This window comes from Chenopodium album, chromosome 5 (genome assembly GCF_948465745.1).
Source record: "Chenopodium album chromosome 5, dcCheAlbu1.1, whole genome shotgun sequence".
NCBI classification, from domain to species: domain Eukaryota; kingdom Viridiplantae; phylum Streptophyta; class Magnoliopsida; order Caryophyllales; family Amaranthaceae; genus Chenopodium; species Chenopodium album.
The window spans coordinates 10,342,045-10,355,990 of NC_137838.1; the positions used below are offsets into that span (position 1 = coordinate 10,342,045).

The 13,946-nt window shown below is 34.9% G+C and overlaps 1 protein-coding gene across 3 annotated transcripts; it reads right to left on the reverse strand.

Annotated features, from left to right (window-relative positions):
* Positions 1–951: 951 nt before the first annotated feature.
* On the reverse strand, positions 952–13,299 carry LOC145631853 (flowering time control protein FPA-like). 3 transcript variants are annotated; one of them, XM_081684057.1, is made up of 6 exons: positions 12,855–13,299; positions 10,967–11,212; positions 10,466–10,600; positions 9,352–10,259; positions 6,022–7,366; positions 952–1,325 (listed from the first exon to the last, which is right to left on the reverse strand). In XM_081684057.1, the coding sequence occupies exons 1-5, from the start codon at positions 13,119–13,121 to the stop codon at positions 6,034–6,036; spliced, it is 2,889 nt and encodes a 962-aa protein (XP_081540183.1). In that variant the 5' UTR covers positions 13,122–13,299; the 3' UTR covers positions 952–1,325; positions 6,022–6,033. The 3 variants fall into 3 exon arrangements, with proteins under 3 accessions (XP_081540183.1, XP_081540182.1, XP_081540184.1); XM_081684056.1 differs by having other exon boundaries at positions 953–1,325; positions 6,018–7,366; positions 12,855–13,298; XM_081684058.1 differs by having other exon boundaries at positions 954–1,325; positions 6,018–7,366; positions 10,466–10,597; positions 12,855–13,298.
* Positions 13,300–13,946: the final 647 nt, after the last annotated feature.

Sequence of the window (13,946 nt, forward strand, 5' to 3'; positions counted from 1 at the left end):
TGCACATTGAAAATGTTTACATGCATCATATACTAAACAAGGCGTCAACGTAAAATAAAATTTAATCTATAAGAAATAATATAGTAATTTGAGATCTTATTCGATTCGCCTCATGTAAACTCAATATCTAGTTTTTATAACCTTTACGCGTATAAAATTAACTAAAATAGAGATATAACCTTTTAAAATCACGTCTGAAGATCGCAAAAAGTCAAATGAGAGAAAAAAAAAATTAGAAATGAAGGGTTTATAATCTAGAAAATAATTTAAAATAAGAATATTACTAACAAGCGCCAAGTGTGTTAGGTAAGGGATAAATATATTACTTAAAATAGAATTAAGTTCGAAATGCATGACAAAATCACACGTCGATCGATGTAATTAATGTTTATTTCACTATAATATTTCCATGTATAATCAATATAAGGTGCATCTAAAATGGCAATTGTAACCATATTTTAAGAACGAGGAAAGTACTGAAGATGAATTAAAATAACATGTGTCATCATCATGTGGTAAAAAATTCCCTCCCCGATTTTTTTTTTCAAATTGCTGTTATTAATATCCAGTTAATTTACTATTTCAACTGAAATCTAAACTCATTATTTTTTATTTAAATTTATTATTCTTTTCTTTCTAAAAAGTAAACTTATTATTCAAAAATAAAGTGCCTTGCAGAGGAGAAAGGGCCTGCTAAGCTTTGCTGTTTATTTCATTTTCAATTAAATATATTATCTCCATATTTGATCAAGAGTTAAATTTTGACCAACACATAGTTTTAGACAATTAAATTAACTTTAATAAAATAATATGTAAGTGGGTAGTTGGAGTATAAAAGAATTATATAAGAAAGATAATAGAATTAATAATTAATTTGAAAAATAATTAATGTGAGAGGAAATAAATAATATAATTTTTTTTTAAAAAAAAATCGTAGAAGGTTTTGGTGAGAATCATGACTCATGAGAGAGCTATATAATATTAAAATGTACATTGTTTTTGCCACAAAAAATAAAGTATAAACACATAAAAAAGAAATTAAACAAGACTACATTTAGTAAATGTGATACTTAAAAAACTCAAAGAGAGGAAAACAATAAAGAAAATTTGCTAAAAACCAATGTAGGTTTATACACTTACAAAAGGGAAAGAGGAAGCACAACTTAACACACCCAAAAAAAAAAAAAAAAAAAAAAAAAAAAAAAAAAAAACCTATATTAGTTCCTTCCACTAGCCTAGTCCACTACCAATCATTTAACACTTGAGCGCGCAGCAACTTTGCATCTGTTCCTCGTTATGCACACACAACTCAACTTCTACATTGCCTGAAATAAATGGAAAAATAATATATTAATTAAATTTACCCTTGTAAAATTAATCACAACATTTATGTGTTTTCAATGTAAAATTTATTGAATAAACACTATCAATAAAATTTGGGTGCGAGTTATCATCTAGATCTATAAGGTGTTATGTTCAACTTTGCTATCTATTTATTATTTTTCAATATTTTATCGAACAAAATTTAAATGACACAGTCTCACACTGACATACTTAAATAGTATCTTGAATAAAAGCTAGAATGTCAATTTAGCTCTTATGATCCTAAGTCCTAACTCTTGAAATTTCCCTACCTAGTTTTTTAGCAAATACAAGAAAATTAATTTGTGCTTCGATTTTTTATTTTTAAGGAAAATTTGTGGTTCAATTGAGTTGGAAGCTTGGATGAAAAAATAAAATATTTGAAGTAAATACACCTATTATGCATCTTTTTTTTTTAAAAAAAAAAAAAGTAGATAAATTATTTATTTAAAAGCAAATAATATAAAAATATACTCTAGAAAATTGTTTAAATATACTCTAGAAAATTGTTTAAAATAAGAAAATTATGACAAAGACGCACTAATTTATGCATATTTTTGTCATAAATTCCTAATTATATACAATTTTCAATAGTAAATTTAATGCTTATATATTGACTAATTGATCCCACCCGAAAGTTGAGCAGTATTTTATTTTGTATCCACTATTTGGCTTTGCCGCCTTTCGGTCAAGCAGGTTGTACGCATACATGTTCAAATCAAAGAAGTAACAACGTAAATTCAATCATTTTCACAATTTGTTATTCTTTTCCTATCCTTAATTCCTTAAGTACCGTCACTAATTTATTTTATTTTTATTTTTTTTAATGTGCCTATGATCATTTTCTTTAGAGACACTTAGACGCCACATAATGTGCATGAAATTTAATCTCATAGGTACCATCCCTAAAACCTCAACCATATTAGCTAGAGCTTTTTTTTTGACTCTTTGTAGCCCTCACTAGGTTTGAGTCGAAAGAAGTACTCAATTTATCAAATTAAAAAAGCTATTATAGATGCCTTTTTTATATTACTCAGTAATTCCGTATTATGCGAAAAATTTACACGAACAAGCTATATATTTGATTGTAGGCCGACGTAAGACATTCAAATTAGCTACACTAAACTTTAAGAACTTTGACTATAAATTTTCGCTATGAATGAAGTTAGAAAAGTTAAACTTTATCGAAAAATTCCCATAAAAAAATTGATAGTCAAATAAGCGCAATGTATACAGCGAATACCTATTAAAAACAGCTAAAATTTCAAATCAAGTGAAGTTCATATTGGCTTGGCTACCCTAATTTTATCGTGAAGTTTATATTGGCTCTTGTCTTGTCTCGGCTCCCAACCCTTAGAATTTATACGAGTAGTATTTTACTCTGACATGGCACATTAACATAAGTTTATTACTATAACATAATTGCTCCTAAATTTGAACCAAACTGTAATTCACATGATTAATCATCGAGTTAAGCATAAGAGACGTGTCTAAGTTTTCTTTAGCCAAATTTTAATTGAATTTTCCTAGAATTAGAAGGATGCCTAGAGATGTAACTAATTTCCAAGAAAAAAAAATATATATCTTCAACACAAACCCTTATAGCTTTGCGTCTCACAAAGTAATAATGCCTCCAATTGACTGAACAAACGCGTAATTTGAAAGAAAAGTTAAGCCTCGCAAATAGATATCTTGCGGTTGAGAAAGGAGTAATTAATTTGATTAAAAACGTTAGTAACTTAATGATCTTTGGATCCATCTGATTAGTTAATTAGAGAGCTTTAACCTTTTGAGCCGATTTAGACTGCCCAACAGAACATTCATATAGACCTGTTTTAAAGTCGAAACAAAATTGCTATTGTTGACTGGCTTAGGGCGGTATTGCGGAAACTGGTGTTGAACCCAAATGGCTAACTGAAAACAGGCAGCTGTTATGGATTATTATCGAGTATTAGGCTGTTTTGGTATACACCAAACACCATGCAATCATACAAAACCTTTGATAGTCGGCAAACATTAAAAAATTGGTCAAATTCCGGGGTAATGACTCACTTAAAAAGGAAAATGTAAAATCAGAAACGGTCGCTAACTCTGCGTCCTAGGTTGTTTTCGTAACTCATTGCAAGAGGGATAATTAGTGTTGACGAAATACAAGATATATATTTAGTTTTCGCCATTAATTGAAGCACGGGCTAGCTTAGACAGGTAGAAAGTAGCACCACAATAATGAAGTGAGGCAGACACGGTTAATTGGAATAGGTGAATTTGGAATTTACAAAATCCAGTTGTAATTTAGAGCTTAAGTTCAAATATAAAACAAGTAAATTACATGTCCTAAATAAGATCAGAAATTGAAAAGTATCTTAAGTTTTGATAACATTCAATCTTACAGAAAAGGTTTGTTTAGTAAGATTCAGGTTCAAATGTTCAACATAGGAGTTCCGTGTTTTTTTACATATATGATATATCCATGTTTTAATTAACATTTTTAGAAGTAGAAATACACAGACCTTAGCTAGTTTATGCTATTCGACAAATGCAATCAAACCCGAGATTTACCCTGTTCTTTAGTTCTAATCTTGCTTTTACCATACACATATTCCTGATAAATTATTATAGTCCACTGCAAACATGAAGAAATACAGTAAACTGGCAGTTTTAACAGTTTGCCCAACTCTACTACCCCGTGTTTTCTTGTCCCAAATTGTTTGCTAACAAAACTTGCGACATGCAAATTTGCGTGTCTCAAACTCTTATAGATGTGAAACAATTTGGTATGTCCTACATTATCTTCACTTCCTCTGCCCTAGTCAGTACATGAATTCTGAAATTCCAATCACTAGTAATAATGATAATTTGCAACCCCCCTTCCCCATTTATCTCATCTTATGCTCATTGCCCATAAAAAGAATAACATAGAGGATGCATCTTAACATATAATAAAAACTTGGTATGAAAAAACATTTACAAGTCAATAGTTACAACAAATAGACAAGGTTTACTAATTAGGAGGGCCAAACAAATATAAAATGATCAGCAAAGAATGTAGCTACACAAAAAAACATAAGCAAGATGCACAAAAATAATATAAACAGACTTTTTTTTTCAACATGCAAACATCAAACAGACACAAGGCACCTTTAAGACATGCTTTCTAGCAGAAACCAAAGGTCACAGACTCACAGCATCAGCAATACTAAAAACAAAAGGTATGCAACCAGAGGAGATAACAAAAGGTAATGACTCAAGCAAAAAGGCGACAATGCAGAAATACTCAAAACTCCTTCCCCCACCCCTGGTCTGTAATGATACAATGCAAGAAGCTTGTTTTGAACTCTTTAATACTTCTAATTTAAGTTCCCCTTATTACCAAAAAAAAAAAAAAAAAAAAAAAAAAAAAACCCTCCCACCCACCCTTCCCCAAAAATAAGTTAAAAGGGAAAAAACCACTTGTCCACAGAACGAGGAAAAGATTTCCATGAACGCCACTGGTAAACAGGTACAGTAGCACAAATAAAACCTAAAGTAAAGGAAAATATCACTAACCAACACCACTAAATTTTAGTACAGTGACTTCAAAAATGTACAAGAAGACTACTGGAATGTCTTCTCTGTAAAAAGTCTTTATTGTAATAGTTCTCAGAATCCTAAATTTCCACTTTCAACCCACTTTAAGCAGGTAATGACTGCCTTGTCCCACAACACCAACTATCTCCCAATTTAATAGCAAAACTTCTTCAATAATTCCTCCTATGGATATCTACCACCCCTTTCACACCCATAATCCTGACCTAGACTCTAAACGTCAGAAAATGATCTTGCTTCTTAATAGACCTCCCAGATACAATATATCATCTACTAAAGTCTAAAAGTCTATATTTCCACTTATAAAATTGCTAGATGACAAATACAATGGTACTACTGCACTAATGTAGCTGCTTTGGCTTATCTACTAGGCTTTCCACTTGAAGTCAAATTAGGCCTGGTATATTTGTATTGTAAAGAGGGGGGTAAGAGAAAGATATGTGAACAACTAATGTCCACACAGCCAACTCTAATTTCCTAACAATAGCAAAAGGTTACCTCGAGGGATTTCAGCCAAGTCAAGTTTAAATGAGAATTATTAATCAACAAAAAAGGCAAGTGTATACACATAACCGTAATTTCATCTAAAAGCATGCTTGTTAAAAAAACAAATTTCCTAAACCAATCACAATAATGCAGAGTTAACGAATTTGAAGATCTTTACAATCAAAATTGATCCCCTTCCTCCCCCTGCACAGCTGCCACCCCACCCCCCCCCCCCCCCCCCTGACCCAAATGGAAAAAGCACTAGAGATGATCAGCAAACCCATAATACTCAGGATGTGAGCACAAGCAAAAGAACAACTAGTTATGACGGCTAACACATAAAAAGAAGCCTTCAACATAGCATAACTTGATGGACTCTAGCAGCTATTGGACTCACAACCCCATAACTATACCGCCCCCCTCCCCCCTATGAGAAGAAAAAAAAAAAAAAAAAAAAAAAAAAGGAAGCATGGACACATGAATCAGAAAAATAAACCACCATTCAGCTACCAACATCTAGCAAAAAAGCAATAATCAGGAAATGCCCAGACAATACCAAAAACGGTTGGATGAGGTGTACCTACCTACCAAATAGAAATATCACTGCTGATTTCCCATATGAGAGCTTGCCTGCTGCTGTTGCTGCTGTATTTGAAGGAGAAGGCTGGCAGCAAACTGTAGAGTGGATTGGTACCGTTGATTTTTGTCAACCTCAACCTCCGATGAGCCTTGACCAACTCCAGATGTCAATGTTTGCGATCTTTCAGGTGGATTTAAAGACTCTGAGTTCATATTTCCATTTGAGGTTGGCACCATAATCTCTGCATGGGAAACATTAGCACCACCAGCTTGATTAGGGTAGAAACCTGGATCACTATGCTGCTGACTTTCTGCTATTCCATAAGAGCCAACAGGTGCTCCATGCATCATCCCATAACCCTTCTGAATATTGTGATCTGAGGGATAATGCTGCATATTTTGCATTGGTGGCACAAACTGTTGGCTTTGTGTTGTAACAGGGTGAACATTAGGAGGCCTAGAAGAAACAGAACTCTGCTCCTGAAAGTTGTACAAAGGATTTTGCATTTGCATATTTGCAGGAGGAACTTGAACAGGGTGACTTCCCATGTTTAAGTTGGATGAGTATGACTGGTAATTATTGACCAGCGGTGCATTAGGATACCCTTGCATCCCAAACTGTTGAGATTGACCAGTTGGATCAATCACTTGAGGCTGTTGGTTCCAATCCTGTGAGAAAGCTCCATTCTCATTTGTTGAATGAGGTTGAGAACGTCCTGTGGTGGAGGGATGTAATTGTGGCTGAGCACTTTGAGCAGTTGAAGATTGGGAATTGGCTGGAAGGAATGCATGAAGTGTAGCAATAAGCTCAGGTGTTAATGTAACTGCAGGTCGTGGTGTTGAAGAAACACCTTCATTAGATTGATTTTGTGAAACAGATGCATTTGGGAAGGATGCTCTTGAATGTGTATCATCATGTACAGCTCTACCATAATCCATATGAACAGCTAACTCTTTTTCAGGAGCTACGTATTCTTGTGTAGGAGGCTCCAACTGGCTCTCTGACTGTTGAATGGGAGGAAGGGGCGGATGTACTGGCTGAGAAAGAGGCGGGACAACTGGGGTTTGCTGAGGCAACTTAAGCACTACTCCATATAACCGCTCAGGGCCATTCACTTTCAGAACATCCGTCAGGAAACCTGATGGCGGGACCAAAAATAATGTGGTCCCATCATCTAATTTAGCTACCCCAGCACGGTCCTTTGAACCAAGATACCTCAGAAATTCAGTATAATTAGCAAAATCGTCTTCACTGTCGGGCAAGAAAAAGACAATATCAAACCCAATAGCACCAGCATAATGCTTCGCCAGCATGTCAAGCCCTGTTCTTGCAGAGCAATTAACAGATTGTGGTCTGCAAAGAAAAAAAAAACACACATTAAGATACATTACAAACTCAATATCGAGTTCAGAAACATAACTAAATACAGCCACTCTTGTTATAATATTAGTGTGTAAACCAACAATATTGTGACAAATTATTAAAAATAAACAAAAAGACAAATGGATTAGGAAATGCATTCAAACCACATAGCACCTTCCAAATGAAAGGCACAATTGTGCAACAGCAACATTGCCAGTATATAGTACTTCCCCAAGCTCACAACAGACAAACAGGCATAAGGGTTACAAGTGACAGATTATGTGAAGATAAAAAGGAAATAGGCAAGTGAGTTACGAGTGACAAAAGAGCTTACAACCCAAGTTTAATAAATTATTTCACCGTTTAAATGTGGCACTCATCAATCAAAATCTTTCACCAGGCATCCAGAAACAAATTGAAACAAAATTAGATATTGTGATAAAGCTATAATACCTAGATGGCTTATATGCATATACTAGTAAAAAGAATCAGTGGAAGCTCAGCCAAATATAACCATGTCACAGTACAGGGGAGTAAGTTAAGCCCAAGCTGCACACAGATCACCAAGGGGGGAATAACATCAAAGATAACAACATACTTTTATGAGGAAAGCTTCACTCCTTTACTAATCAATAAATTTATCCTATTGACAGCTCAGTCATCAGATTTAACAGAGGTTAACCATCACACATCTAAAAACTAACAAGCCAATCAGAAAGTTCATCCAAGGACACCTCTTCTACTCTATCTCCTACCCCTCACAATTACTCTGAAAGTCGGAATTCACACATCCACAATCACCAACTATTACCTCAGCCTCATGAATATCCACACCAACCACAGATGAATAATAAAACATATAAATGAATAAAACCTCCCCTAGTAAGGCCTTCAGTTACTCAAAGCACCATAGACCCAAAACACATTATCCACTAAATAATCACAGGAGCACCTAAACATTGCAAAATCCATAATCCTGCGTAAAGATAGGGTACCTAAATACTACAAAGCTTCTTTATTCCCCCTTATCAGTTTCAAAGTGATGTCCTCTTGAAAGCCTTGACACTCTTGACTCGGGGATGTAAAACAGAAACTAGGCTCCATAAGATAAATTTAATAACAAGCATGTGCAAATGATAAAAGACTATTACACTAATTTAAAGCTAGTGCATCGGATGTCACTGCTAGCTGAGCTCATACGACTCTTAAATGCATCACATAGAAGCAAATCATACATTGATCTGATGGCTACTGAAAAAAGGGAAATCTCATTTCAAACTATAAAGAGAAAGGTTGTTGTTTGATGTTTTTATTTCAAAAAACTTTCTTTTGATCCCATTACTTGGCTATATGGGTATTTGTTGATTTCTCCCCAAAATCAAAATTCACTTTAATAGTAATCAGAAATATGGAAGAGGAAGATAACTATAGAGAGAGAGGTGAAGTGATAAAAAAGGAGGATCAAAAGAAGGAGATAGAGAGAGAGGGGAACTAGAAAATAAATAAGGGCAGGTTAAAAAAGGATGACCACCAAACAAGTCACTAAAGAAATGGGTTTGATTACTTGATATGATATTATGATTGCACTCCTCCCCCTAATACCTTTCATATCCCTTTTCTATTTGATGGTGAACCAAAGTACCTAACAGACTCATATTCTTTTGACATTCACGAAATATAATAAAAATGTGGCTGCATCACCACATTCTGTGACATTGTAAGGAATCTTTTAGGATGGCAAAGAATTTAAGCTTTTATGACTGTAATAATAGGCCGCCACAGCCACAAACCATCCACAATTGCATCGTGATTTAAAACTTTAGCTATAAGATTTACAACTGTCCAAGACAAATAGATGAGATTAAACAGCCAATTCCGACAACAGATTGGTCACCAAAACATAGCTCACAGAAGTTTAATACGTTAAAACAACTATATCAAATGACACCACGCCATATATAAGAAGAAAATCTTACAGTTCGCACTCTAGCCCATTTCCCATCGGTATGCATCGAGCATGGCAGACAGGATTGCCACCCTTGGCAATGACACCACGCCATATATAATCTTCACTAGCACGCCCAATAACATTTCCTTTTGCAGCTCCCATTCCAGCAGGACCAGAAGTATAAGGTTGGTCACTTGCAATATATTCATCACCTTTTCCTGTTGGACCACCTATTCTAGACCTCTTTGGTTCCCTAGGGAGCTGGTTTGGATCAAGAACATCCCACCCACTTATCTTATAAGATGTCCTACCTGGAAAAGAGGGAGGTGGAAGCAGTCCAACAGCAGAAGGAGACGGTTTTCTTCTGTTAGCTGGAGCATTAGCAGTCATTTCAGGCATGGTAGAATGCATATTGGGATCATGAAAATCTGGATTGGGCAATAATGGATCCATACTCCCTCTAGGCCCAAATGGCCGAGGCATACCTGGTCCAAGCACACCATTAGGTGTAGGAGGTCCATGGAAACTGTTTTGCATCATATTACGACTTGAAGGAAATGCATCCATTATGTGAGCAGGTGGTCCAAAAGAAAACTCATTCCCAAACATTTCTGGCCTCTGCCCTCTAAATCCTGGATATGGTGGTCCAAAATCTTTGCCAGGAGCCAAATCACTGTTGGAGAACATTATTGAAATTCGAGGATCATTAAAAAGTCTTCCTTGCAAGGCCTCCTTAGCTCGCCTTGCTTCCTCCACACTTCTGAATTCTACAAAAGAATAATGTCTTGAAGGGAAACATTTTATTCTCTCAATCTCTCCATGCAGTATCATGGCATTATTCAGCATTTCCTCATCAATCACAACAGAAGGCGGATATCCAACCCATAAAACCTTACTGGGTTGACCCACTTTACGTCCTCCTAATGGTTGAGATGGCTGGGAAAAAAAAGGAAAAGAATATTCACTAAGAGAGTAAGAGTCTTGCAAACCCGTTCACTCGTAAGATTAACTAATAAAGTACTAGATATAATAAGCATATCTTGGGTCTACACAAACCCACATAACTGATGCTAAAAATGATGTTTTAAAGAGTCAGGGAAAAGTTTTATTTGCATAAACACTTCACAGCTTAAGGTTCATACCTGCATCCTCTTGTGTCCTGAAAAAGTAGGCTCAGGGTAATTCCTTGAAATGTCTGGATTAATCCAAGATGGATCAAAACCCCCCATGCCTTTGAATTGTGCACTTCCCGGATCATGGAAATCAGACTGATCCTGCTAGGTGGAAAAATCCAAAACAAGATAATTAGGTCATAAAAAATCACATGTGAATAGGAGAGGGAACTCTCAGAAAATAATTAGTTGTCGGTCAAGCAACCAGTTATGAAAACTAAGCACTTCTTGCAAGTAATAACAGAACACTGCTGCAAATTCATGCTAAAGCTACTGTGAAATGAATAAATATAGGATAGAAAACAAGACATATGAGAAAGAGAAAGAGAAAGAAAGAGAGGAGCGAAATGCAAGCAAGTGTTTGTTCTGCAGTAGTAGAAAGAAATGCAGCACCCATGCAATACATTACAATACCTATTTACAAATGCAAAGCTCAATTTTGAAAGCACTTTTTAAAAAGTATATACTAACCCTCTTCGCAGGATGAGATCTTAGAAAATCAACACGAATGTGATCATCACCGATTTGCAAACCATTCACATTCTTCACTGCAGCGGAAGCATCTTCCAACCTCACAAAATCAACAAGTGCAGTATTCCGGTCTCTAATGAACTTTAAATCTTCAATTTTACCAAATTTACTCAACTCTTCCTCTAGCTTTTCCTTAGTGACTGATGGACCAAATCCACCAACCCATACATGCTTGGAGGGCTTAGCCTGCAAGTCCAATGTCTACTATGAAGGTCTAAACACATAAAAAGCTTTAAAAATTTCTATATAATGGACTAAAATAAATTGTAGGCGCAGATAATATAACCAACAAAATTGCGTCAAAAGACTAAACAACTCTTTTTAATCTTTAGTACATGGATTTTTTTATAAAAAATTTACAATTCTCATGATTCCAAGTTATCAGACAGAAGAATACAGAATTGCAACATAAGACCTCCCGTAAGGCAATTTGACAATTAATTGACCTTTGGTGCAGATTGATAAAGACGAAGACCACGGAATAGACATACGCCCTTATGTTATGCAGTTGCTTTGCACTAGAAAATTAAGTCAACAAATTCATTCGTCGCAAATATGGCATCTTAGCAACAGTTATTTGGGCAATATGAATTGGCATGATATTCCCATTTCCACAAAGATGACAATTCTTAATCTATTTGGCTTTGTTTTATCAATATGGTCAACATAAATAATGGTGGTTGTTCCTAACGATAATAAAACCATGTGGCTATCTTATATTGTGAACGGATAGACTTTGATTACAGAAACACTACTTATCTACAGTCGCTCAATTGTAAACGCCATTGTGAGTAAAATTGTTAAGCTTATATCATCCAAGGAAGGGCAATTTATAGTTGTTTACTTTGCATTGCATTAACCATTGAGAAGTAAATAAGGTATTGCATTTTGAATCGAAACACTACTATATATAGCATCCCTAGGTACATTTGACCCCATCCTAACCCATTGGAGTAAAATTGATAGGGTAGATTGCATGAAAAATCAGTGGAAACCACTAAATAAGGATTCATAGTCAACTCAGTTACGAGGCTGGTGCAAAGAGAATTGGATCGGAAATTGATGCCATTCAGCATATATACATTCAAGTTGCGCATCAAAATTAATACAGCAAATATGAATTTGATTTCAGATAAGATAACCAACAGTTCAAAAGTAATGTTAGTCGATTGACTTAGTTGTTAATCTAGGTTACATATGATGTTCCTCTGTGTTACGAAACCCGGGTCTAATGCAATCTATTTTCGATTTTTCGACTGCAACAAAGTAGTAATAGTTGTTTAATACTCCGCATGAATAATTTTCATTAATTGACAACAAGATTTATTAGAGATTCGTAGTTTGATCGCCGAGGAATGCGCTGAACGTAACTACAGCATAACCTAACCCGGAAATAGATTTTATCGCGAATAAACCAATTTAAACGAAAGGATTGTAGCCGAAAATCGGCAGAAATAGATGTTCATTACACTACTGGCCTACTACTGCAAACTATTAACTTCACCTTAATCTACTTTGAGCAAAAATACTTCCTATATACTACAAGATTGATCATCACCAAATCCTCTCTTTCAATTAATCATGCGGCGTAAACTAACTATAATCGACGAACCTAATTTGATTGAGATGAGTTTGATATTCGAAACCGGATAATCCGAATACCACGATAATCCCTAATTTATATCTAAGCATCATCTAAATTCGAGTCGAATTCGAGATTTTGTCGCAAACAAACAGCAATAAAAACACAAAATTCAAATCCAAATTCAATCAACACAAAATTTATAAAAACAAATTCGATTACAAAAATCCAAAGAAAAGAACAAACCGGTTTGGCAAACTCAATTTTGATTGAATTCCCATTAATTAAAAACCCTTGAAGAGCTTCTTTAGCAGAAACAGCATCTTCAACACGCTTATAGTAAACAAAAGCGTAACTCCTGGAAGCGTAGCAAGTAATTCCGTCAATCAATCCGTATTTCTCGAACAACTCCGTCAACTCAGATTCGGTAACTTCTGGGGCTAAATTTCCGACCCATAGATGACTCGAAGTTGCGTCGAATTCTGAAGCGTAGGGTTGCTTCTTCGGCTTCATCGGCAATGCTTGATTAATTAACTGGGATTCCTTTTTTTTTTAAAGAGAAAACCCTAGAAATTGGGGGAGAAATTGGGGAGAAGATGAAAATTAGGGTTTGTGATCAGAGAGAGAAAAGAAAGGATCTGAGGAGAGAGAAAGAGTAAGAAGGATGTAAGAGAAGATTGGGTTGGGTTTTGTGTTTATATAGAAAGACGAAACGACGGTGAGTTGGTGGCCGCACAAATTTATTAGCAACCGTTTTATTTTGTTGCAGCCCACTACCAGTCGTGTACTCTATCAGTGTAGCACTGTAGATCATGTGGTCAATGATTGTCAAACTTCTCGTATACTAATACCCTCCTAATACGGAATACTATTCACGTAGGGTCGATTAGGGTTTTGTTTACTTCACCTTAATCGGTATTTAGTTCAACTTGTATTCTTTAGAAATAAAATGTACCCAAAATCATATCTGAGCATTTGTCGCAACTAGAATAATAATAATACGCAAATCGAGACTTTTTTGATTTGTAAAATTAGGCATTAGTAGTTTTTTTCTAAAACGACCCTTAAAATCTTTTTATGGAACTTTTTTTAACATGCTAATCGAGAAAAGAAAAATTAATAGATGCAAAGTTAGCCCCACTAGCATTGGTTGAATCTATCTATCTATAACTTTATACTAAAGGCGAAACCAGGAATGACACATGTCATCTCCTGGTTAAAAATTTTCCCTCCAAAAGTTTTTTTTTTTTTTTTTTTTTTTTTTTTTTTTTTTTTTTTTGCCAAAGCTTCTTAGAGAAGTTTTTAATACAAACTATGCAATAATATTTCATTTCCTAT